The 27,266-nt window shown below is 39.7% G+C and overlaps 1 protein-coding gene across 1 annotated transcript; it reads left to right on the top strand.

Moving 5' to 3' along the window:
- The first annotated feature begins 6,614 nt into the window (after window positions 1–6,614).
- LOC120792152 (lysophosphatidic acid receptor 6-like) lies at window positions 6,615–26,760 on the top strand. The gene is made up of 2 exons (XM_040131222.1): window positions 6,615–6,644; window positions 25,866–26,760. Exons 1-2 carry the CDS (start codon window positions 6,615–6,617, stop codon window positions 26,739–26,741), a joined length of 906 nt encoding a protein of 301 aa, XP_039987156.1. The 3' UTR covers window positions 26,742–26,760.
- The last annotated feature ends 506 nt before the right edge of the window (window positions 26,761–27,266 follow it).

Below are 27,266 nucleotides of genomic sequence, written 5' to 3'. Positions count from 1 at the left end.
TTATCCTCCTCATGGAAGCCTTTCTGAAAAAAAAAAAAGCTCAACAGTGGTGTTACATGCGTCAGTACAAGATGAAAAGTAGTCATGTTAGAGGAGATTGTACATGCAGAAAAGAATGCATGCCTACACACACAAACAAACACACGTACACAGAGAAATACATTTTTACACTCAAAAACTTTTCAGTCAGAGGTCAAAAGCTAGAGGAAAGAAAGTCCATTTTATGACCATACACTCACAAATTAGTGTGCAGTCCTTTGTAGAGGCCTCCAGGTTGGACAGCCTTGATTTTAATAGATGATGCCTATTCAGGTGCAACAGGCACATTCTCAAAGCAAGGTACCTGTGCTGGCATATTCTGTGTCAAGGTCACCCTGTACGTGGCTTCTGTCGTGAATGTATGCATGTACTATGTGTGCTTGCCTGTGGTTGTTTGTCCATTTATGCATGCTGAATACCTCGCCCTGTCTGATCATCATCACTCGCCTGCTTTGATCCGACCCATACCAGCCTGGTATCCAAGCACATTCAATTCCAAAGAGCATAAATCAAATCCCATGTTCCACCTCCGTGTGTGTCGTCTCATCCCCTGAGGGGAAACCTTGCGATCCTAGCCTCCACCAATCAAATATGGTGTTTCCTCACACATCCACCCGCTGAAAAGAGCATCCAGACAATCATGGGAAGAAAAACATACTATAAGCTCTCTGCCATCCTTCACTTTTTTGGGGCTTTTTTCCCTCAGGAAGTTTGAGCTGGAAAGTAGAGAGGGGAAGAAGGGGATGACAATGCTAAATATTTCATGTTTTCCTCTTGGTAATTCCGTGCAGTCGGTACAAGACCTCGTTTTCCACAGAAACATGAGCAACTGTGGGACTGATTGAGGGAGCCTGGTAAACTCTGTGTTTCTCTCTATTTTTTTTTTTTTTTTACTTTTCTGCTCTGAAATAGGCCTGGATGGTGATGCATAATGCATGGGGCTTCCTATGTGGAGCTGGAAAGGGCTGTGAGTCCTGAGAGATCAGCCAGATTCAAATTCCCCAGTGAAGGGCCGGGCACGTCAAAGAAAGGAAATGGAGGAAAAAGATTAGTTTGCCCTATACTCACTTCTGTGTTTTCGTGTTAGTGTTTCAGATTACTGTAATCCGCCTGTAAATGGTTGTTATTCTGTTTTTTTTTATTTTTATGAATCACACAAGGCAAACACTGCAGAAGAGAATGCAGAATTCTTATGTTGTGTAATTTGTTATTTACTAAATGTAACTTTATGTCTTCTAATGTGTAGATATTTATGCAGGCGTAATTATACGTGACTGTATAATTACAGTCTAAATTATATGTGCCAGGTGCCTCCTCCATCAAAGTCATAAGCGGTGGCATGGTGTGACTTCTCCACTAGGTGGGGCTATGGCCTTAGGTAGGTAGCTCTGTATATTTTGGCCGTGAATGTGTAATGTACCAACATAGCAGAGAGCCAGCTGCTGGTGGCTAGCTGTTTCTAAAAGTTTAAAAAAGTATCTTTTGGTGGCCACTTAGCAGCTGCTTTCTCTTGTATGTTCCATGTATGTTTTGGCTGCCTTCAGCGAGTGAAGGTTATCTGATAAGGAAGCAGCATGAATAATAACAACAATAATAATAATAATTATTGTTATGATTATTTTTGTTTATAGTAATAATGCTTCCTGGTAATAACATTTAATTAATTGAATGTAGACTACAACCACACACTGCAGTGCATAGCCCTGCCCGCAAACATAGTGGACTGGGGAAAACAACCGGGCGTGAGACGCGCGGCTCTTGGACATGTGAGAATTTTCTCCGGCAGCCCGGCAGAGCTGGAACGCGATGCAGCCCTTCACTGGAAAGCTTACAGTAATCAGCTAAACTAAAAACTGTAGTTATGTACTTGACAGGACAGAGGAAACTCTCCAGGGGAAACAGATGTTGATACCGCTTGCTAGCAAACTCCAAATGTAGCACATCCCTCGATCAAGTCCACAAGGCTGTTTAATATTCTATCCCAGATTTTTCACTGTGAGCTTTTCTGACAACGTCCTCCGGCTGAATGGATTTTTTGAGCAGTGAATTAAAACTATATTTAGCAAATTGTTCATCTATATTAGCCATTGTTGCTACTAGCTGGTCTGACAGCTATTAACTGACGAGTGCATCCGGTCAGTTGATCAGCTTGGTCAATCAGACGTGCTTGCCTGCCTTTGCAGTGTTGCCAGGTTGTTTAAAAGGCGTCATTTAGTCTGAAAAGGATATGAATATGGAAAAAGACAAAAACACATCAGCACAACCAGGCCAACACTTTGTCAACCCACCCAAGCTCATTTTTACCAACATAATCCTTTCTAAAGACACCCAATTGAGTGGAAAATCTCCCAATCTGGCAACATTTCTTGGGCATAAAATTTTCTGCCCCAGATCCAGTTATTTTCGGCATGCAGTGTCAAACCAAAAAGCGGCCACCTGGAGAAGTCAAACATATTACTCACATACACATACATATGTTGGGCTTGTAGGATTGTAGGATTGTAGGTGGAACTTTTTCATTAGTCATCATTTGTTTCTGTACTTACATAGGATTTTTGTGTGAGTAAAAAACTAAATTTATACATATACGCAACACAACGATAACTACAACAATTGTTTCATTAAAATATGTATTTTACAATTGGAATTGCCGGAGGGTTGCACCCCAGCGCCCTTAACGGAGCCTGACATATTGGTCTATGACAGATACATTGATATTGGCGTATTTGTTGTCCGATATGCGCCGATATGCACGAAATGGTGTCATCACATAGTTTTTCCAGCAGAGCCCGCTCTGACTCCTTTGTTTACAATACTCTCAGCACTGTCTGCAGCACACGTAGCAGAGTACACATCACAGCTTCGCAGATGGTGGTACAGAGTCTCCCACACACACACACACACACACACACACACACACACACACACACACACACACACACACACACATATATATATATATATATATATATAGTTTTATATATTACACATCCTTAAGAAAAAGCCCCAAAAATCCATGACTTTCTGCACCTGCATAACCCTGTCTTCGGATTTAGGAGACATTTTGACAAGCTGCTTCGTGTGACAGTATACGTATGGAGCAGAGAGTGGGACAGGGAGCCAACCTGTGTGTCTGTTTCGTCATATCGAGTTACGTTGCAGAACTTTACCAATCAAGGGAGACTGTGAAAACAATTGTATAATATCTAAACAAATAACCCTGGAAATGTCATCAGGATTATTGGATTTAGAGACAACAAATGTATGTAATTTAATCTTATGTTTCTTATATTTCCAAACCATTCCTAACAAATTTAACAATTCATTGGTATTACTTCTGTCTTTGTTCTTGCCTTCCAACTCTAACTAACTTCTAATGCCCTTGTTGTGCAGGATTCGAGGAGGAGAGGAGCGGAGAAGAGCTGCTGGTGGAAATGAAAAGCCTGTTCTGCTGAGACAGTTAGTTGCCAGTCCATCTGGGTAGAGATGGAAAGTGCTCTAGTTGTCACAACCATTCTGCATTTTGGATGGAGGGAGAATGGGGGAAGGAAAAAAAGGAAGAAGAGAAGAAGACAGGAATGAGTTAAAAAATAAGAAGGGACATGAGGCAATGTGTGGAAAGAGGGAAGGCAGTTAGAAATATGGGAAAGGAGGAAGGAGGGAGAGCAGAAAAGAACATTAAAGGAAAAGGTAGATTGTTATTTCACATGTATTCCTCACTGTAGTCACATGAACATCGTCAGTGCCTCTGATGTGTATTGTGGGAGTGGAATGAGAAAACTTTGGCCCACGTTCACATCTAATTTCTGTTAGTTATTTGGCCTTTCCGCTTGTGAAGCTTTCAATCTTGGAGGCCTTTGGGGGTCCAGATTATCTCTTTCGTTTGGAGAAAATGAGCTGAGCTGGAAGCTGCATTACATCCCCTGCCTTATGTGAGCTCATTTTTCCCACACCACCATTAGCCTGCTAAAGCCATTTGGAGATGCACAGTGGAGTGTTTCCATGTTCATCAGTAAGTGCCTGGCATTCCTTCAGTCAGTTATCACCAGAACTGTCTCTTTGTGATAATTCATGCCTCAGGCTTGTGTTTCTGCGCCAGGATGGAAATACAGGGGACATTTTGATGAAGTAAAGATTTTGCCCTCAAAGTAGTATTCAGTCATCACTGATCCATACTCACACTTGAGCTGGGGGATACAATACAAGTAGTATTATTTAAAGAATAAGCTGCGACCAATGCAGAGTTAGTTTGTGGTTTAATAGAACAGCCTTCATTTTTTTTATTAAAAGAAAAACAGTAAACATTAAAATGTAAAGTGAACTGAAATATTTTGTTGATTGCACATGTGTTGGTGTAGTGTTTGCAGGGATGTTTTAATGTGCCTTTCTGTGTGGATGTGTAGCCTGCAAATTCATATACAGTGCCGTTGATGTCGACATTGTTTTTACACTGCCTTCAAGTGTGCCCATTCCGAACAACTTGTTTCTATTTGCGATGTGCTCAGACAACACGTTGTAGGGTTGCAGGTGAGCAGACATAACCACACCCTTAGGTTCCAGTCATGATTGATTTTGTGACACCTGTGGCTACTGTGGCAATGGGATGGTTTGAAGCCAAGCGTAAAGCAAGCCAGCACCTCTGACGCTTTGTTGGGAAATGGTGGATTGCTCACTTCAAGCGTCGACTTGGTTACTGCCCCGAGTGAAACAGGGACTTTTCACAAGTGAGGGTAAGATGGAACGCGCATAGTTCAGGTGTCAGCAGGAATATGGGAGTTGTAATGGACTGTTATGGTGAAAATGTGCTAAGGCTGAAGAAAAAGGTTTAAATTTACAAGTTGACTGAAATTCCAATCCTTAGCTATGGTCATGAGCTTTGGGTAGTGACTGAAAGAATGATATTGTTGATACGAGCGACCAAAATGAGTTTTCCTTTACTGGGTAGCTGCACTCACCCTTACTGATAGGACCTTGCCAAGGGGTTTGGAGTCTCAGTGATTCTCCTTCATGAATGAAGTCAGTTGAGGCACATCGGAGGAAGAGCTGGGTCAGACCCAAAACACACTTGAGGGATTACATATCCCATCTAGCCTGGAAACATATTGGAATCCCCCAGGGGAAGCTGCTGGACGTTGCAGGGCTGAAAGTAGTCTGTGCTACCTTGCTTAGCCTGCCACCTTGACCCAGACTCAAATAAGCAGCCAAAATGGATGGATGGATGGATGGATGTTAAATTCGCAATAATAATAATAATAATAATAATAATAAAATGTCTGCCGTAATTAATATCGAAAATTGGGTTTAATATAGTGAAAGTCTTAAGAAATATAAGATTAAAAAAAATCCTTGTAGTTTACACCCCTGGAAGAAAAATGTATGAGACGCATTCCACTTCACAACAATGTTCAGATTGGGCATCAAACACGGATGACGATGTAATCAGACATCAAGGATATCTGAGGTGTAATTGTTGAAATGTTCCATACATCATGTAGGACTCTGTACATCTTGACAAACTACTGAGTGCAACGAGCACAGGAGATGCGTTCATACACAAGCATCACTCTACAGTAGCTGCCTGCTTGTTTTTTCCAGTGTATTTTCAATGTTGAAAATGAAATTCCTCACCAGCTGTGCTGGCAAACAATTATGGTAGTTGAATGGTATCCATAGTAACAACTGTCCTTGGTCCACAGTTACAAGTCCACACTTCAGACCCTTTTACACTCCTTTATGTCTGTTATGTCTGTTTACACTCAATATGTGAGCTTTGACGTTAGCATTGTAAATTTAAGCTGGTGATCTATCAAGGACACATGGGTGACTTTGTGGTCTATTTTACATTCTCATAAAAATATACTAACCCAACAAAATACGCCTTTTTTTGTCTCTTTTGCGAAAATGCAAGAAAATAATTTAATCACAGAAGAATGCACCAGAACCCGGTGTGTTCCCACACAGATGCATTCCTCCTTAGCCAAATGATGAGTTTTGAGGCCAATGTGTGATACCATTTGCTTCAAGCAGTATTACTCATGCTGAGCTGATTTGATGTTGATGTGGGTTTGCTGGGCTCGAGGCTGCATTGTGTTTTCACAGTTTGTCATGGGGTTAAAGTGGCACATCAAACAACCAAAAGGGCTTTTAAATGTCACTTCTAGGTCTGAACTATAATTGATTATTCAGCTGTTTTGTCCAGACTTTTAAATCTGTCCCTCTATAAGTGCTTCTAACCTCACTTTTCTGTCTATCCCCGGCCCAGGCTGCACTGTCTCAGCTAACATTTATTGCCAGTTATGGAGCCTATGAATAATTGATCCCGATTCTATTTAAGATCCTGACGAGGACAAATGGTACAGGGCTACACTGGCCAATATTTCTCCCTCCACTGCCCTAATAGGAGCCCTCTTTACCCGCACTACTGCAGTCATTTTTCCTCCCTCTCATATTCTCTCTTGTCTTTCCCTTCGTTTCCTTTTCCCATAGTGTGCTGTACCAAATCCCTGACACTATTTTAAGAACTGGAATCATTCCAGATTGTATGAAGGTTATTATAGAGGCATAGCTGCAGCACCATGACAGATGATGCCGGTGTGGAGAGCCAGGTAAGGATTTATCTCTGTGGTTTTGTAGTGGACTGGCCCTTAAGTGTCACAACCAGAGAGCTCATTTGGAAACGACACAGGACCATAGAACATCTATTAGTGATGAGGTGAACACCATGATCAATGCTTATTACATTGGGGTTGTGTGTGTGGAGGTAGTCCAATTTATTAAGTGTGTGTGTATTATGTGGCTGGAGAGGCGAGGTACAGTAGATCATCCACATGAGTGTGTCACTGTGCACAGACCAGAAAACGGCTGGATCCAGCTCCTGAAGTAGTGGCAGATCAGACAGAGGATATGGATCCAATGGACTGTAATGGACACACACACAAACACACACACACACACACACACACACACACACACACACACACACACACACACACACACACACACACACACACACACACACACACACACACACACACACACACACACACACACACACACACACACACACACACACACACACACACACACACACATATGTAGATAGGGGTGTGATTCATTCCAGCACCAACCATAATGGCCTGTTCAGTTCACCCCATGTTGTAGCATGCTCTTTCTACTGTGAAAATCACTGGATAAATTCAGTAAAACACAAGCGTTTGAATCTCACCATTGAGTGTCCCTGTAGAAGTTAATGCTATCTTTTCTGCTACAATATACTGCACTTCAGAGTGCACTGGCATTGGCTCAGCAGTCAGATGTGAGATATAAGAGCGCTATGAAAAGAAAATGGCACACTGACGGAGTTCAGGAGCTTTGATTTTTTTTATAAGGCAAACCTGCCCAGTATCACTAAGTAACAGCTGGAATCCTGCATTCACCATGTTGAGAGCTACTCTTTTTGTCAGTCTCTTCCATCTAACTTTGTCTTTCTTTTCGTGTGTATTGTTAACATTTGTGTAATACACACATCGTTTTCTTAACTTGCGCTAATGCTCTGGCTCTCAAACAGCAATTAATCTCTCGATCAAAGATTTCTGTACATTAAGATGTAAAATTAGGGGCGCGTAAAAGTAGCTCGAAAGTGGGCAGACCAATGAGAGAATGGGGAGATGAATAATGGACAGGTTGTTTCCACGATTGATTGGATAGATGGGGATCTATCCATACCAAACCTCTGTGCTCTGGTCTGTTCTGCAGGTTAATGCCAACTGCTCATTCACAACCACAGCCTTCAGCAAAAAAAAACAGAAAAAAACAATTCTATAATCACAAATGATATTCACATTGTGTGTTTTTATATTGTAGTACTGTTTTATGTAATTTTTAAAGAGAGTTTCTTCAGTAGAATCTATTCCACTGTTATCATGATTATAGTGGGTAAACATCCTCAGCAATTGCTTTAAGGGGAGCTTTTACACATACAGTAAAGGCCAGTTTACTCATCACAGGAAGCACTACTCAGCCTGTTTTTATAGACAGAGTCGTGCTCTATTTACAATATTTTCCGGGGACCGGTTTCACAAAGAAATTTTAGATTGGTCTGTAGTGTTAGCCCCATTTGAAATTTTGATCTTAGATAAATGTAATGCAAATAAGACAGTTTCACAAAAATAATTATAGGCTTATTTTGAGGCTAGAAATCTAGGCTAACTCAGAACGAAAAGGCTTGTTTACATGGTAATAGTTCACACCTTCTAAGCAGTGGCACCAAATTATAAAAAAAGAGAAAAACATGATTCATATTATGTTTTGTTAACAGTGATGTGGAGTGGGTACTAAGAAAGGAAACACTCTTTAGAGAGCACAGTAACCTGTTGGAAATATACAGCATCATCAGTTGGTTTTGTTTGTTAAAGTAAAACTACCCTGAGCCTGACTGACAAGTTAGCAGCAGCACTGAGCCCTGCCACAGTAAGAAGCCACAGCATCTCAGCCCCAGCACGTCCTCCAACCAGAGCGACCATATAGGTTGTTTGTCCCTACCCTCTGAGCTGACCCATAGGAGCGCCTCATGAAATAGCACCCCTATGGCGACGCACACCGGACCTTCATTGTCATGGTTACAATAATAAACATGCATATAAGCTCACGGAACAGTCAAGGTTTGGTTTGGTTTAGGCACAAAACCACCTTGGTTATGCTGAGGAAAAGATCATGGTTTGGGTTAAGTAGCCCATTAAGGTTAAAGGACCTTCATCGGCATGGTTACAATAATACACACACAGTTAAGGTTGTGGAACGGTCACGGTCAAAAGAAACAATGATGACTATTGGTTTCAAACAGGAAATGAACAGCGGCCTTCTTTGTCAACAGGACAAAGTCCTGTGTTTTGTTGACCCATCCATCCATCCCCCACCGCCACACCTATGGGGTTATCTTTTTAGGGGAGGATAGTCTCCTCAGCTCTGCCAAATGTTTGTGCTGCACTCAAAATTTAATGCTACTTAAAGCTTTTTGGATTGTTACACTCTTCACTGAATTTTCCCTGTAAAATGTAGCTGCTGAATTCTTCCAGAAGACAAACATCTTCAGCTGGAGCGAAGGGAGCTGAGTGGTTTGATGTTTTTGCTTTTTCAACCTTTTTTCTTAGTTTGAAAAAAGTCTTAATTCATGCAGAATCATTCATTCATTCATGTGAATTTTCCATTCACAAAAACTCAAATTCACAGTTCACTGATGTTACGCTACAGAATTTTGTGCTGATGTCTTTTAAACACACTCTCATTTGAGGCCGCCTGCAAATAAAGTGCAAAAACATTCATTTGTATAGATTTCACGGAAAAAATCTATATTCAAGAAAACGTGAATATAAAAAAATACATATCTTAGTGTGGAGAAGCTCTCTATATTATGGATTATGGATTTAACAACAACTTCAACCCTTACCCAGTTAAGCAGATGTGTTACAGAACCCTGACAGTCATTAATCAACATAAAATGCTGGATCTTTGGATTTCTGCAGAACTCAAAATTGATAGTCATGTGTTTGTTGGCCTCAGTGTTGAAAAAGCAGCCCTCAAAACATACCGGAGTGTAACCCTGGAATAAACACTTTTTTAAACTTCTCTACTTCAGGTTCAAATGAGCACATTTTTATTTTTATATATAATGTTTTATATTACGTTGTCCTGTGAGAAGTCATAGAAACATACATATTTATATTCCACGTCACTTCCCAACAATAGATCTGCCTACACTTGTGTCAGAGTGATTATCACATTCAGTGTGGCACACCATTATGAAACATGTTGAAGTGACTTCTCAGCGCTCAGTGCTAATCACTAGACCTCTCAGATAACTCTTCCAAGAGACAAAGAGGTATGTTGTGAAGCAGCTTGATTTGCATGCTGAGTATTTTGGAGGGAAAAAAGAAAAATCACGCATAGAGCGAGCAAGAGAGATAACTGTAGAATTCTTGTGGTGTGATCACACCTTGAATTTATTTGTGCTGGTCCCACTCATAATTAATATTGCATTTCTCTATTTTGATTCTTTTTGTACACATTGTGTATATGTATACATATGTACATATATGTTCTAAAAAGAATTTAGGTCTAAGCTAGTAGAGTCTAAATAAAAGCTGTCGACTGTTAATGGTGGGAAAATAATGGAATTATAATTGAGCAGAGATAAAAAATATAAAAACAAAATACATAAAAAAATAAGTATAGTATAGCTCTTCGGGACATATTCCATGATATTTTATTTGTGTTTATAATGGAAACACTGGAGAGCTTAATGGGAAATATTATATAACTTGAAAAATTAATATATAAAACTGAAGGCTGCGCAGGTCAGGGGAGGAGGTCCAGATGAAAATAATGTCGGTCTGGAAAAAAAGAAAGAAAGACAAATGTTGACAAAGATCTGAAAAGCTCTCGTGAGGTAATCTCTAGCTTGACCTCGTCATTGTACTGCCAATTTGCGCAATGCCAGGCTTCAATAAGCCTGGCATTGTAGCCAGGTAAAAAGAAAAAAAACGCTTGTACAACAACAGTCAAGCGATCTCTACAAATCGGGTGAGAATTTATGAAAAGTCGTGGCTTCTACCAGCTCTTAATATCAGTGTTATCATTCTGCCCATTACCTGTTTATCTGCCACTTTTTATCTCTCCTGCCATTCCCTTTCCCACCAGCAGTTGTCCCCGGGCTGTATGCACAAAACATATAAGGCTAAAAGAAGCTCCTAACTGGCTGAGTTAGGAGGAACTACTATCTATCTAATCTGTCTTTAATTTCATTTGTTCCTCCCGCTGCTGTCTGTTGATGACTGTTTTCTCATTCACTGACACACAACAGTGGACTAAGCAGGCCCACTCTTGAAATATGATAGCCACCCACAGCAATGACGTTAAAAAGAGCACCCTTCTGGACATTTATCCTCAATAGACATGGGACATCCCACCACCAGATTCTAACAGTATGTGTATGATGTCTGTGTGTTTGAGTTATGGTTGTGCAGTTAAACAGTGTGCTTATCAAAAAAAAAAAAAAAAAATGATGTTAAGATAAGGAGGCATAAATACCTGCCTTCTCATGCATGTCTAGTTGTAACCTGCCTGCTTTTCTCTTTATTGCTGTTAATATGGCCTATGAAGTAAAAAAAAAGAGATAACTTTACTTGATATAACTTTATAAACTTACTGATGATAAACATATTGTACCTACAATATGAGACTGAGTTTAGCTGCTGAGCCTTTATCTGCTAAACTCAGCTAAAATGTTAAGGCTTGCTTAGTTGGCCATTAGTTGCCTCTTTTAGTGCCGGAATGTTCAAGTATTTTTTTTCCGCTGGCATACACTGTGTGAGGACCGCCCAATGCAATGAGAATTTTGAGTGTTGAGTGTTGGGCACCTTTCAGGGCACAAGAGTGCAGGACTCACCAACATGATATGTGGAAATAACACGATATGCATCATTATCCTCACAAAATTTAAAGCTTTAGTTCTGTAGGAACAGATGTTTCCTGCATAGCTGTGATTCATTCCACTCAAGAGAAGCTTGTTTTTTGGACATGTTCAGTAACTTTTCACGCAGCTAAGTAAGAGATTTTGGTTGCGTGGGATTCATGTTCTTTTGTCGATCTGGAGATCTGAATCTCACGGTGTATTGTGGTGGTTATTTGGAGTTTGAACAGTGTCCTTCGTTACTGCATATAAACCAAACCGAAGCAGTAAACAGTGAAAGAGCAAAAAGGGTGGAAAAAACTGAAAGAAAAACCAAAAACGAATCACTCCAACCAAGCTTGGCATGGAGGGAAAATCCTACTGAAGCTGCCTTTTTGTTAGGAGCAAAGCCACGCTCTTTGCAATAGTTTCATCGTTCTCTGTGGGTCCCTCTGAAGTGGTTTATTTATAGAGCCATCTGCATGTAGACATACATGCTTCCATCTTCTGCAGCACAACTCTCTATCCCCTCACTGTTCCAACCGCGCTGGAGTCTAACCTATCAGAATATTTTGGTTTCAGCTGTGACAACCGTCTCTCCTCCGGTATTCATGTGGGATGGTTTGTGTGTGTGTTTAAGTGTGTGTGTGCGTGTGCATGTGGCAATGTGATAAAAGACAGATGTCAGACCTAGACTGAGATAGCAAGGAGAGGAGGAGAACGGGCCAGAGAAAGAGCAAGTCAGAGATAGCAGCAGAGTGGCATATGTATAATTGACAACCTGTGCTTCCTCTCCATAGAGTTTATGACATTTTCTCTCTGTAATCTACTTTTTCTGGCCTGCACAGAAGACGGTAGTGGGCCGGGCTGTGTGTCGGTGGCTTGGATGGAAATGGCAGGGCAGAGCACAAGCTTGGCAAAGAAAATGTGAAGGGGAGAAAATGCCAAAAAAGTCTTGACATTTTTTTTTTTTTAGCGTCATTGTTGCACTTTTCCCAAGAAGGAGGTCTGTGACTGTTAAAAGGATGGGAGGCACTGGGGAGAGGGGACACTGTGCTAAAGCCAGTGCGGGTGCGGTTGATTAAGTATTGCGGTTGGGATCTAAATACTGTAGGTGTTGATGTGAATGAAGGGAAGGAAGAGTGAAAGTGAATAACGTAGGAAAAAGTTCCCAAGGTCTGGTGTTGCCGATTCTGTGCTGTATATATTGCACTGCTGTGTTATGATATTAATAAGAATAATAGACCCCAGAAAATACTGGACCACGCATTCAAAAGTATTGTTGTGACACATACACTCACTTGCCAATTTATTAGGTACACCTACATAACACTAATGCAATATATTACAACAGGCCTACAATAAATCCTCTTGTAGGCCTGGATAGTCAGTTTTTTGTAGCTGCAGCTTTTTTTGCGGGGAATCCATGCTCTGATCAGGCGCAGCCATCTTAGCGACGCACCATTGTCCTGATTGATGACGTTGGCTGCATGGATGAGTTGCCCCAACCCTAACCGAATGTCGTTTACTGTTTCTCTTTTTTATGTTTCTTGAGAACCACTCTTCCAAAAAACCCTCACAGTCGACACCGCGCTTCCTTGGTTCCTCAACAATACGCACGTGAAGTTTGAAGTTGATCAGATGAGCGGTTGTCGAGAAAATTAAAGGACTGACAGAAAGAAAGACAGACAGAGATTCTTCCATTTAGAGTTAGATGAAGATTTAATATTTTCGGATTTTAAACTATTATTCTAAGCTAATAAACATTTCCAAAGCTATTTTTATGTATCTGACATCATCCCAATGTGAAGTCAAGGGCTGAGCGGGACCAAGCAGGCCAGGGCCAGGGAGAGAAACACTAAAGGTGCTTTCATACAGAGAAAAGTTCCTGCTGCTGCATCTGCTGCCTTGCATTGGCGAGGCTCTGCATTTTTAATGGGTGACAGCCACCAACCACCTCCAATTCTACTAGTGACCTGTATCACACACCACAGGCTGCGGCTATCCATCTAATTTGATCTCATGCCTGCAACTATAAATAGAAAGGCTTGTGAAGTAAAATAGAGGAAATTGTTGGCAATATGACATGATTGATATAGCAAGAAAACAGACAGCATAAACTGGCTGAGCATTTTTTGTTTGAGTAATACAGCTATGGTAAATTACGATGGGTGTTTACAACACAAAGTTTGGGTAATAATTTTGCTTTCTCCTTCATTTTCACTTTCAAATAGGTTGGTCTGACTGTGTGACTGCTCTTGTTTCTTTCCATGTCTGACTTTAACTTGGTGAGTGTAATGTTATTATTCCAGTAGGAAACTGAGAAAAAACATTATTTACGTCGTATGAAACCACAGGGTGTATTTAGCTTTGGCTGCAGCCTTTTTTTTGCTCCACAGAGAGGTTTTCTGTAGGTTGCAGTCACTTTTTTGTATGGTGTTCTCACACGACAGTCGTTGTTTGCGATCTGCTACCCATCAACCTGTGTGTCCACCAGTTAAATCAGCTACTGGCACCATTTCATGTAAAACACAACAACATGACCAAATCCACACTGACACCGACACTATGGATACGCGTGTACACACACATACTGTGTATAGAAACACACTAATTCATGTTCGCCAGTACAAAAAATCAGAACTACATTTAGTCTCAAATACACTTCAAACACAGGGAAACTGAACACACGCAAGCTATCTGACTTACTTTCTGTAGCCCATATCTGAACGCATGGGACACACCAGATAGAGAAAGACAATCAAACGCATCAAGAAGATTAACTAGATTTTCTCTCTCTTTCACCATCTCACATGCCTTTTTCTCTTCACTCTACCTCTCCAATTCTCCACCTCTCTCAGCTAGCTCGACTCACTTTCTCTCACCTTGTTTTGTTTGTTATTCCATGCATTGCAATTTCTCTCACCTCTCTCTCGTCTTACTTCCCCCTTCTACTTAGCAGCTACCTGTCGGCTTGCACTTATTCTCCATCACCTGTTTCTTCTGTCACACCGATGCTGCCTCAGCTTCCAATTTTCCTCGCTTCTCCCTCTCCCTCCCCTCCTTTCCCTTTCTTGAATCTAGCTCATCAGGCTTCTAACCATCCAGCTAAGCGTGCATTGTTTTTGCTCCATGCTGTTCCACATCATGGCGTACAGTGCGTGTTGAATTCCCCCATCTCTCTCGAAGCATTTTATCTCCCCCTCCAGTGCTAATCTATTGTCTCTGGGAATTGTATGAAGCAAATTGAGCAGGTGGAGATAGGTAGGGGATTGTGTATTGCTTATTCCCATTTAAATACAGGCATTTACGTTCTTCCAGGTTAACAATTAAGATATCATATGTGCCTAATTAGCATAATTGGTATGAACTGCAATTAAGGCTTCCCTTTGTAGCCCAACCTACAGGAACAATAATTACAAATACACGTGAGTGATGAGTTCTTGTTCTCTGTTGTCTCTCCTCTTTATAGTTCTGCATCATTGTGGCTTTTCTGCATGGATGCATGTTTATTAAGGTCTTGGAGGCATAGATATAAGCTACTGTACATATGATTTTTAGTGTAACACTTCCCTTAGAGATGTGGATGTGCTGTGCAAACACACTAATATGAGCTACCCACTGACAGCAAATCTACTGAGGCCGTATTTCTCAGTGTGCTCACTCACAAACACACACACAAACTTGAAAGAAATGAAATTCCTGATGAAAGAAAATATGTTAATCAAATAAGTTCAATTTTCAGACCAAAGTAAAAGGATTTGCCCCCTGGCGGACAGGAGAAGGTTATTTGATTTTTGAATATGAAGTGATTTTTCTCCCTCATGTTCTCACAACATGTCATCCTCCTCTGAAAGTCTGTGTTTGGCTCAGCTTGACTGAAGAAAGTAATTTACACAACAGTATATCATTTTGTTTTGTTAATAGAGTGGGCAGTCACATCCTCAAGCCTTCTATTGTGAAAAAAATAAAAGGGCAGATAAATGGACAATGATGCACTTATAATGTGAAAGCAGTACAAATCGCAGTTTATGGTTTTTTAAACTCACCCATGAAAACATACCAAAGTTGAAGGAGCTGCTACGCTAGCTGCTGGCCTGCTCTTTAAAAGCAGTTCAAAGTCTTGCTGACACTTAAACATACTGACATGATGGATCTGAACTGAACCACCAACCCTGAAAATGACAGACATCCTGATTTAACACCTGCGTCACCTCCGCCAAGATGAGGAAAGGTACAAACATACGCGGTCTTTGTTGTCATAATGAAAGGTTTTAACAATTTTATGACAGAGTAATGCATGTCCGGAAATTTTCTGCTTTTCAGTTTGAATCGGGTTTACACTGGCTCGTACTGCCTCCAGGAAATAACCGTATGCCTGCACTTAAAGTCCAACACTGACAAAAGCTTTTGCCTTCTCCCACCTACTTTGCTTTTATATGCTGAATGAAAGTGTTAAAACCTTCAGTAGTTTTACAACCTCACCTGAGTACTATGTGACAAAGTTTAGCTTTAAGCAGTGCAGGTGGTGACTGACTGACGCATGTTTTCCCCTCTGGGCTTTCTGTAGCTGTATGCACTCATTGCTGAGACTGTTCAGTGCTACCAACTCGTATACCTGTATACTTGACTCAACTCAGCTGCGGTCGATACCAGCTCTTGTACAGACTCACTGTCCCTCAACACTTCCCGTACATGCCAAAGACAGAGACTCAGTTCTTGTTAGCCATTTATTTGTTAGCCTGTGGATATTGCTCCCCATTCCTGTGGCCTGCTGACTTTGGAGGGACTCGCCGCTGCCGTTTTGTTAAGTTACACAACTTTTAGTGCCTGTTCTAGTGAGAGAGTTTCTCCCTCAGTATTTTACATCTTCCACAGCCTGTCCGTGGCCCTAAACCCATTCATTCCTACAAAAAATGTAGATCTTTAAAAACGGGCCATGATTTATATCAGAGAGTGAACTAGTGTTAATTTTGTCAGCTATTTTTAGATTTGGTTTTGGTCATTGTCCTGAGATAAAAAGTCCATGTTTAGTCATATTTAGTAAACCCCCCTTTTTATTTTTGGTCAATTTTTTGGCTACTAAAATTCTGGACATTTTAGTCTCCTCTTACTCAAAGGAAAACATAGACCTTTTAGACTAGTTTTAGTCAAGGCCAAGAACACACATTTTAGTCAAACTTCAGCAAACTGCTTTCAAATAAGATATCATGCAAATGCTTTTAACAATTAAGTCTGGAAATGCAACAACATTAGCAAATCCAATGCAATCCATGTCTTGCAACATGAGTCAATCATAAAGTATCCAGAAAAAAGAAAACCCTTCACAATCAAAAAGAATCTTGTACATCAGCCCTGCAATAAGTCCTACACTTATAATGTTCAGTTTTATTAGAGAGGTGGCGATTTTATTCTGGAATGTTGTAGGCCTTAGAGCAAGTGTTGTACTAGATAGTGTTATACAGTAATTGTGTGTATTAGGTTGTACATTACCATTGAAATAAATTTGTAAAGAAAATACTTGGAACCTCTTCGCACACAAAGCAAGCTAAGTACTAGACAGCTAATTTTTACCTAACATACTTTATTCAAGCCCAAAACAACCTTCTACATTATATGCTGTGTATTTTAATAACTAGCCGTTCTCTGAGACAGAGGTCTCAGAGAACATTCAGCTATCACGGACCCATTCAAGAGCTTAAGTGCATATGGCAATTAAGCTGTGTGTGGATGGATAGCATGTTTTGTATACCAAAACGAACACTTCTCTAAAGGAAGAGGTTGGCCAACGTAGCAGACTGGGCTACTGACTTTCAGGGAGACTAAATACCCATCTGCAAGCAAGGTAGCAATGCCCCGCTGTTGTGAGATGCTAATGAATACCGTTGCACCACAACTTTAGTAGTTCGCTTGATACAACTTTAAAAGTAAAGTAACATTATCTAACATCTTAACGTTAGGTTACCTCCGTTTCTGTGTGGTGTGCTTGAAGGTGTCTCGTCAGGGTTGTGGTTTTCCTTCCAGTGATTATGTAGCTACAGGGCTTCTTTCCTGAAAATAAGGTACTACACACTCACATTTTCTCTCTGCCGCATTATATTTGAAGTGCATCCAAATGTCAAGCTGTTTTGTTACCATGATGTTCTTTTCCCTTCAGGAAGAGAAATGTGCAGTGCAGCCATTTGAAGGAGGACGAAAATGAAAGGGGCATTTTGGTAAAGTTTTTATTTTTAAACTAAATTTTAGTCTCGTCTTTTTTTGTAAATGTTGATATAGTCACAGTTAGTGTTTAATGACATCTGTGCCATCGCAGCATTGATGGACATTTTTAGTCTGTTTCAGAGTTTCTGTCAATGAAATTAACACTACAATGAACTGAGTTATAGGTTCCTTGAGGAGTACTTGACTGAGACTAATCTCTGAGTAGGTGGAGAATATGGGTGTGCGAATTGTGTCAGAGATTCGAAGGAACAGTTTCACAGTTTAGCCATTTAATAACCATCTTTTCCCCAGTTAATGCAAACTCAAAACTTCCTCCACCTTCTCCTATTGTCTTGATAAGCTCAGTATAATTTCCATTTCTACAAAACTAATTCCAACAGTCCAGCTAGAGTTATTTCGGGCATTCTACTGTGCCTTTTTACCTGACTGATGAATGAACTATTCCTCCAGAATTTTAACATTTACAATTTTCCAACTATTCCTTTATAGGTAGGCTTTTAATGTTAAAACATCAGGAAGTTGTGTTTTGTTGATGGAGGCTTAACATGGACTAAGGCAGAGAAGAACAACTTGAATTGAAGTATGAAAACATTATTTCTGAAAAAAAAAAAAAAGAACTCAGAACAACACAGTAGTGAGTATAACATGACTCTTGGTGTAAGATGTATTGGGCTTTGACAATACAAACAATACTTGTTAGTAGCATCGATTCATTGTTGGTTCTGGTCTTCTCAAGGGATTTGTTTATAGTAAAAAATGCTGAATATCACCAAACTTAGCCTCTTCTGGTTTTACTATTAAGAGTCTCTTTTTCTTGTCGTTGTTAGTAATTACAGTCACATTATGATACAATAGAATGCAGGTTCAATATTCCAGTTATAATCTGTAATTGGTTGCAGTCCAGACACCCCCTACCTAAGTGAAGGATTGGCTGTGTTATCTATAATGAATGCAACTGTTTTTATTTCTTTTTTGCAGTGGTGGTACTTCAAATAACCTAAAGCAAGAAAATAAATCAAAGAAGGAACTGGACTTCAAGCCTGCTCCCGGTTCATAAGAAGAATCCAGGTTACATTTCAGCACCCTTCAGAAGCCCAGTCCAGTCCAAAGGTGTATTCATAAACACTAATCACTTTGTCCTGTTCCAACTTTAAGCTCTCAAGAGTGTTGTCGCTCTTTGCTTAGCCCAGCGGGCAATTCTCAGGTTGCAACGCTCTCTTCTGTTAAACCTGTTTATTTTCTGTTGACAGCTTTATTATAGCTTTCCATTCATTAGCATAGGTAATCAGCCCGTAGTTTCAGAACCTGTTAAGATTTAGGATGGCAGCCACTAATTGGAAAAGGGAAGGCAATAAAGCAACATTTGAGCTCAAGTTTCCAACTTCCCTTTTGCATAGCACCAATAAAGTGGGGTCCCGGCATCTTAGGACAGCTTAACTTGTTTTGTTTTTTTTGGCCTCAGATGAAACATATGAAGCAGGTTAATTGCCTTGGCCCAGCTGGTAATAGTGTAGAAATTGTCTAAAGCATATAATCTTTTCAAATCCATGGCTCTTCCACAATTCTGACTTGAACAGCCAGGAGAGAGAGGGAGAGAGAGTGACAGACAGGGACAGAGAGCAGCAGAGAAAAAATGAATTTGTCCATATTTTTAACGATCAGCGCTTGTCAACACTTACTATCCCACTTCATGCACACACAAGCACACATCCACAGCCCTCTGGGTTGTTGTTCAGTTATTTTCAAACTACCAGCTGCATACTGATGCTGGAACGAACCCACACACACATGTTTGCTCTGTGGTCCATGAGAACACGGCTCATTGTGACTCCTGCCGTTGCAGAAATGGAAATTTTAATGAAGTGAGCGCAGCAGTGGTTGTCTCCTCACCCTTCCTAGTGTGGGAGAACGGCACTTTATCCACACTGCCCGAATATGGACCAGAGATTTCATTAGAGATGAAGGCAAAAACTCCAGTCAACCCCTCCCCTCATAACCCCAGTCCTCTTTGTTCCCATACATACATAAGGAAAAAGTGAATAAACATTGAAATCATTCACTTTAACCATTTCCCTTTCACAGTTTCTCCTTTTTGTACTGCCCCGCATATCTTTCATGTTATTTAACAGAGCAAGGACAGGTCATCCTACTTTTAGATCTTTAGTCATAGATCTGAGGCTCTTTCTGTGTGTCCTTTCAAAAACAGACAACATTTTAAAGCGTACAATACAAACTAACGAATATTTTGACAATACTGATATTTTGTAGACGTTGCAACCTGAAAAAGTGAAAAGTCTTGTAAAGTCAAAATAAAATTTGCCACAGTAGCTGTAGTTGTGTCAAGTCAGCCCCTTATCACAAACGGTGCATCCCTGTTGACCTGCCTGTAGAACTGGACTGACTCATGAAAAATCAATCACAAAACACACACATCCTAACAAAATATAACCTGTAAGACAAAGACAAGGGATTCTGACCGGTAAGAAGCCCCCACCCCCACAATGTTGATATTGACTTAACAGTGTTGGGAGTTCTGCTGAAAGGATTCAGTTTTTGTCTCACCAGACCTGAGAATTTTTCCCTTCATGCTCTCAGCGTCCTTTAAATGCTTCCATTGAGCCACTCTACCATAAAGGCCTAAAGGCCTTACTGATTGTCGTCCTTCTGACAGGTTCAGCCGTCTCTGCAGAGGTGTGCTGAAGCTCTGCTAGAGTGACCTTTGGGTTCTTGGTCACCTCCCTGACCAAGACCCTTCTTGCGCGGTTACTCAGTTTGGCTGGATGGCCATCTCTAGGAAGAGTCCTGGTAGTTCCAAACTCTCTTGTTCTCTTGTCCTCTTATATCTCTTCTTACTCCAAATCTTCCATTTTACAACTACTGAGGTCACTGTGCTCCAGGGAACACTCAAAGCTTTAGAAATGATTTATAACCTTGTCCTGATCTTTATCAGGGAGGTCTACAGAGAGTTCCTTGGACTTCATGGCTTTTGTCCTGAAATACAGTGTGAATCATGGGACCTTACATACACAGATGTGTGTGTTTCTAAACTCTGTCCAATCAATTCAGTTTGTCACAGCAAAGGGTCTGGATATTATAAATTAATAAAAATGCATAATTTTTAAAAACATGTTTTCACTGTGTCATTTTGGGCTGTTAAGTGTAGATTGATGTGTAAAATGGCAAATATGAAATCTACAACACAAAGTGTGAAAAAAGTGAATGGCTCTGAATACTTTCTGAGGTCACTGTATATCAAGAAAACGATCTGTGGTTCAGGTGTACAGCCTTTAACAAACAAAGGTTGAGTGATTTGAAAACTCAGTACCAATATTTCTGACTGTGAACATTTGAATTGGGACTATTTCCTCAGTAAAAAAGTGGTTTTGTGAAAACTGTGGACAGTGAGGTCTGTGGATTATTCAGATATTAGCCCCCAAGGGGATTATTTCTCAGTACATTTCCACAACCATTTTGGTGGGGTTAGCTGACCCATTAAATTAATTTTTAAAGCAGCACTAATCATTTTTTGGACATTTGGGGGCAGAACTCCACAACAAGCTGAACATCACAAACACAGTTGACTACACCGATCAGCCACAATTTTCGTTCATATTGGATACGCTTTTAATCTGCTGATGAATGCTCTGCTTGGTTATTATGATATGAACAATGTAGTCACTAAACATTTAGTGATATTTGTACTCTTTCTTCATATTTTAAGATTGCAATTGAGATTGATTTTAAGCATAGTGTGTTGATTTATTGTTCCTTTAAAACATCCTGAATTGATTTTAAGACATTTTAACATTTTAAGCATTTCATTGATTTTATATTAGCGTTTAGTTGGCTTGATATTTTTAATCTGCATATGATTGAATACTTTGACATATTTAGTCAGCTCATGAATTATTTTTCATTTTGATGACTGATGCTAATTCCTCAACAATTGATTGCAGATAGTGGATCTGCTCAGATTTTGTTTATCGATTCATTATTGATCATCTCTGACTTGGACTGAATTATCGGCCACAATACTAAAACCAGGTACGGGTTTTCATGTTGTGGCTGATTGGTGTAAAGCAATGTTTCACGTTAGGGGTAGAGTCAAGGTCAAGGCTGTGTGCAGGGCTATGTTAGATCTTTCTATTGATTTGTTTGTTCTTTTTATTTTGCAGCTCTATGTAGTATTATTTTGTTTTTTTGTATAACATCATAATTGTGCCCTCATATATGAAAACACAAGTAAAACAAACAGACAGAGAAAATCACACGGCTTCCTTTCTGCCATATTTGTTCTCCTAACTCTCCTGTCTATCTAGCTGTCGATGCCAGCAGCAGGCCCAACATTTTAAAGTAGTGTTTTTACCTGCAGCACTAATAACAAAGATTGTCTGTCTTGAGAAGCACTCAAGTTTCTCTAATATTAGGGCCCAGAGAAAATGGCATCCTTGCTTTTACCAGAGAAATCAATTTGGGCTTTCCTTTGCCCTGCATGCAATGATGAGTCAGCCAGCGTAATATTCCCTAAAGGATCCACACCTTTATTTAAGTGTGAGTCAGGCAAAATCACATAATTGCTGTCATTACAGCAGCCATTTTGATTTCAATCTTTCAAAGGTTACGGCTGAGAGAGTTTGAAGGAAAAAGACCGTAAGTGGTAAATTGGAGATTGGGTGATAAGGTGAAAGGTATGAAGTTTGGGTAGTTGCTGCTATGGTGTAATTGTACACAAATACTTTGCCAGGCAGCGAGATAGTGAATTTCAAGATTTTAAAAAAAGTTTTCTTTAAGGTAATAACAAACATATACACATGAAAAAGCACTACATTAGCTGTAATTTTGCTTGCTATTTCTGTTATACATTTCATGCAATGAGAAAATGTCAATGTCAGTATGCAGCGTAGTCCTCACGTGTTACAGCAGACAATAACCAGAACCTTTGACGTGGCTCTAAATCCAGAGGGATTATTATTACTAATCACAGATCTACAGAAAATATTCCACAATGAAAAAAGTGACAAAGTGGAAACTGTGTATCATGTTACACATGATTCATACTTTGTTACTATATTGACTTCAATATAATTTTACAAAAATGTCAAATTTAGCCACTCTATTGCCAAAAGGTAGATGAGAAGATGGATATCACTCGTATATCTTTACAGAAATTACAAAGTTGGAGCCAGCTGCCGGATAGCTTAGCGTAAAGGGGTGTCAAACAAGTTAAAAAAAAGAAGAAAATCACCACAAGGAACGCAAAACGACTACAAAGCAATGTAAAATGGCTAAAAATAGATGCAAAACAACCAGTTTGGATGGTTTATTACTTTTGGTGATAACTGAAAGGTCCCTTCCACTCCAAAATACTTGACTATACTCAACCTGAAACTGATAACTTGACTTGGATTTTTGACCTTCACTGTGCAGAATGAAGTATGTGCAGAGTTTTGACACTACAAGGCTGTTTTCACATTCATCTGCAGGAGGGGAATGTTTTATGTGTGCTCGGTTTAAATCACAGTTTAACATGCGCATGTATAAGAGGGATTTTGTGAAATCACACTAGTTTATAGGTCCAGTATGCAGCTTACACATGTGTGATGTAAAAACTTGACACCTCCAGTGCACATGAACAGACTTTTCAGTGAAGTAAGAGTGGAGTGAATAAAGTGACTTTTTTTCATGTGCATATTTATAGATTCGGAATTGTGCAAGGAGTAAATATTCTTAATAATGTTTTCAGCAATTTTTTCATTGAAAAAAACATATCAGACACAAATTATTGTTCTAAGCAGTACATTTTCATATGTCTGTCTTTAACTCTTCATCTATATAAGGTCAACATTTTAATTTTTCTAATACTTTAGTTTTGCAGGTATTTGGTCATTAATGAATCACATTCCCATCAGCCTCAGATGTACTTGGTTTTAATGCTTAATAGTATTAACTGCATGCTAACACACTAAACTAAAATAAGATAATATCTGCTAACCATCAGCATATGAGCATTGTCACTGTGGCCATGTTGAAATGTTGACGTTTGCATTTATCTTAAAGCATCTATTTCTAGGTACGAGGTTGCAGATATTTGGTTTTTTTTCTTACTCAGGCCCTTACTGATGGAGCACACACACCACTTGTATGTGCTGAAACCCACATTTCGCTCGGGTTTCAGAGTTATCAGGCATTCTCTGAAATCAGACTGTGCACTAGCGACTGTTCTCTGTGAGACCTTGTATGTTTTCTCACAGTCAGTGGTACTGTCCAAATCGAGTGCAGTGAAGTGCACTCAAATGAAGTTATACAGATATCTAAAGAAAGTTAAAATAGGATGTACATTGACTTTTATCCTTTCAATATCCTTTATTGGTTTAAAATCCCATTGAAGTTATTCATAAATACTTTTTGGTCAGTGAATTCACTGTAACACCACAAAATGCAGATGAAGCGGGTAATTAGGGTAATTAGGGGATTTACATTCTCTGAAGAGATCGTAGTGTTCAACAGGTGTGTCCAACATCAACACTCAAATATTGTACATCAGTCATGCAACACGGTACACACACGTACCAAAATGCCATATGAAACATATTCAGTGGCAACATAATCATAGTAATTGTTTCCTCCCCGCACACTCAGTAATTAGTGTACATCGACAGTGCTTAATTAGCATGATTGCCAATTCAGATGTAATTTCAACAGAAGATATCTGCCAGTGCACTACAGATGGTGTGTCAAGAGACCGTACTTATATACTACAATTACCGAAACTAGTGCAGTGCCTGTTCAAAATGTGCTCGTTATCTTATTAATAGTTCAGTATTTTATTCAATCATCTAATCATCATCATCTAATTTACATGTCTCTGCTGTGTCATGATATTAATAATAATAATAAACCCTATTTATAAGAGACCTGATCAGAAAACACTGGACCACAAATTCAAAAGGACTGCTGTGACACATACCCTCACTTGTCAATTTATTAGGTACACCTAATAAAGGTGTAGGTATTCCTAATATAATTTCCATCCTGTTTATATTAATTAAGGCTGACAAAATGTTAGGAACACCTCTCAGTATAACCCAGTACAGCTAAACATCACCACAAATTACAGCCTCGAATATGACCATTCAAATAAATCAACACCCTCTTTCAAACAGATTCAATAAAAACTGAATATTCTAATCGTGAAGGGAGGGTTTGTTGCAGGGCTGTTGAATTATACTGCATTAGTTTTATCTATATACCTAATAAATTGGCAAGTGAGTGTAGATGAATTTAATCACTGTGTGTCAGAGTAACCCTTTCCTTGAACTGGAGAATCAGTATTATTACTGAAGAACTTGACTTTAAACTTAAAATGGGTATGACATGGATTTTTTCCTCACTTGAGTAATATGCACGTAAGAAAATCACTGGCAAATGTATATTTGCATCAGTGAGGGAAATATTACAAATGATTTAACATCAGTTTAAGCCATTTTTCTCGCTCATACATGACTGTTAAAGGAAACAGAAAATATACAATAGCCGAATAACGTGAGGTGATGCATGGTGTAATGTTACATTACCATAACAGCAGTGGTGCATAATTTACTTGTCCTGGTAATAATCCTAATATATTGTGCTTGGGTGGGGATAAAAAGTTAGCAAAATGTTGCTGTCCTGCTGTCGCTGCGTCTTAAACAAAGTGCTCCAAGATTCTCTCACTTCCGTTCAGAGCAGTTGTACTGTTGTGATAAGCCATTTCCAGTTTGCAGAACTTTGGTCTCTGTCTAAAACAGTCCCACAGACGATCGTGTGCAAGGTTTTGTAGCTGGCGCTTGTTTGATGGCGTAGCCATATATATGAAATTGTAAAAGATATGTCAAAAAAGCATTAGCTTATGGACTACTAGAGAAATGTACAGCACACATTGTTGTGGTTTTGAAAAAAGACACAACATTTGTGTATTTTGAACACCACAGTATTTCAGCTTTTCCTGAGTCTTGTCAAGGTTGTTTCCTGTTTCAGTGTTAAGTCCATTCAGCAGACAGTAACAACGTTTGTTCGCACTCATCTGATAACATACATCCGCTATGTTTGTTTCGCAAGGGGGTTGGGTCATTGTGGTTTCTGTTACATATACTCGTTTGCAGTTCTGCAATTTTCACAGAAGCGAAACATTTTCAACATTACCATGAGAGAAAATCTAGTATTACCTGAAATGAGAGGCACAGCGTACGCTCTAGTGTTTGGATCTGTTATGGTACTGGGTCTGCCTCTCAATGCTATTTCATTGTGGATTCTTCTCCGCCGCCACAGCCTCAAATCCACCAGTGCTGTGTTCATGGTCAACCTGTCGATCTCAGATTTGCTGCTCGTCATCTCCTTGCCCATGAGGGTCTACTTTTACGCCACGGGAACCTGGCCACTGGGCAGTATGGCATGCATCTGGATCACAATGCTCTTTCACAACAACATCCGCTCCAGCTCCATCTTCATCACCTTTATCAGCGTGGACCGGCTGCTGGCTGTGGTTTATCCTCTGAGGTCACGCCATCTACGAACCGCGTCCAAAGCCTGGAGAGCTGTTGCGCTCATTTGGTTGTTTGTGTTGGTGATGAACATCCCAGAGAGTGTGACCTTTTCAAGATTTTTAAACAGCTACAATGAAACGACCTGTTTTGAATTTAATCACAGGCGTACATCTCCAATTCTTTATTTTCAGCCGGTGTTAGTGTTCACCTTGCTGGCAGTCAATGTTGTGTGCACTGCTCTGGTGTCTTGGACTCTACGGATACATCTGATGGAATCTCCAAGGGTCAACAACAAGATTAATGTCATGCTGATTTTTGTCATGAACTTGATGATATTCACTGTACTTTTCTTGCCAGTGTCATTAGCTATTGTCCTTGAAAGCATGAGCCTTTTTGTCACGCCACTGATATGTCTTGCTAGTGTGAACTGCTGTCTGGATCCACTGTTGTATTACTTTTCTTTTGATGGCTTCTGGAAGAGACAAGAGGATATGGACACCTCTCCTGTATGAGAATAGCTTGTGAAAACAACAGAAAGGGACAGGTGGTATTATTAAATAAATACTATTTAAACAGAATATGCATTATTTGTTTGTGTGTGGATGTGCAAGGTTTTTAGGTTCAGGTAGTTTTATTTAAAATATACCAAAAGGTGCCCAGCCTGCATGGGCTTACAAGACACAATAACATAACAAGAGAGAGCAATAACATGATGAGAGTGAAAAAAAAAAGATACACCTCCATACATGTCACTCAATGTCAAGCCAAATATGAACCCAATCCTGCTCTGCAGACATTACAACTATAAAACATAACTCAGGCACGAACTGTGTCTTTAACAGATCAACCATTAGGCGCCCTCATACACTGTTGGTAAGCCTCTAACAGAAATTGAGCTAGGTGAAAGGCTTAGTCTGAAAACAGGTACTGAAGTCTACATTCATCAGACATAGAAAAAAAGTTAGGACATTCTGCAGACATTTTAAGAAAACGCCTGGATCTAAAATTATGATATAATGGACAATAGTGCAAAAAGT

Source organism: Xiphias gladius, chromosome 7, assembly GCF_016859285.1.
Source record: "Xiphias gladius isolate SHS-SW01 ecotype Sanya breed wild chromosome 7, ASM1685928v1, whole genome shotgun sequence".
NCBI lineage: Eukaryota > Metazoa > Chordata > Actinopteri > Istiophoriformes > Xiphiidae > Xiphias > Xiphias gladius.
The sequence above is the reverse complement of the archived record's forward strand: the minus strand, read 5'-3'. Positions and strand labels throughout refer to the sequence as shown.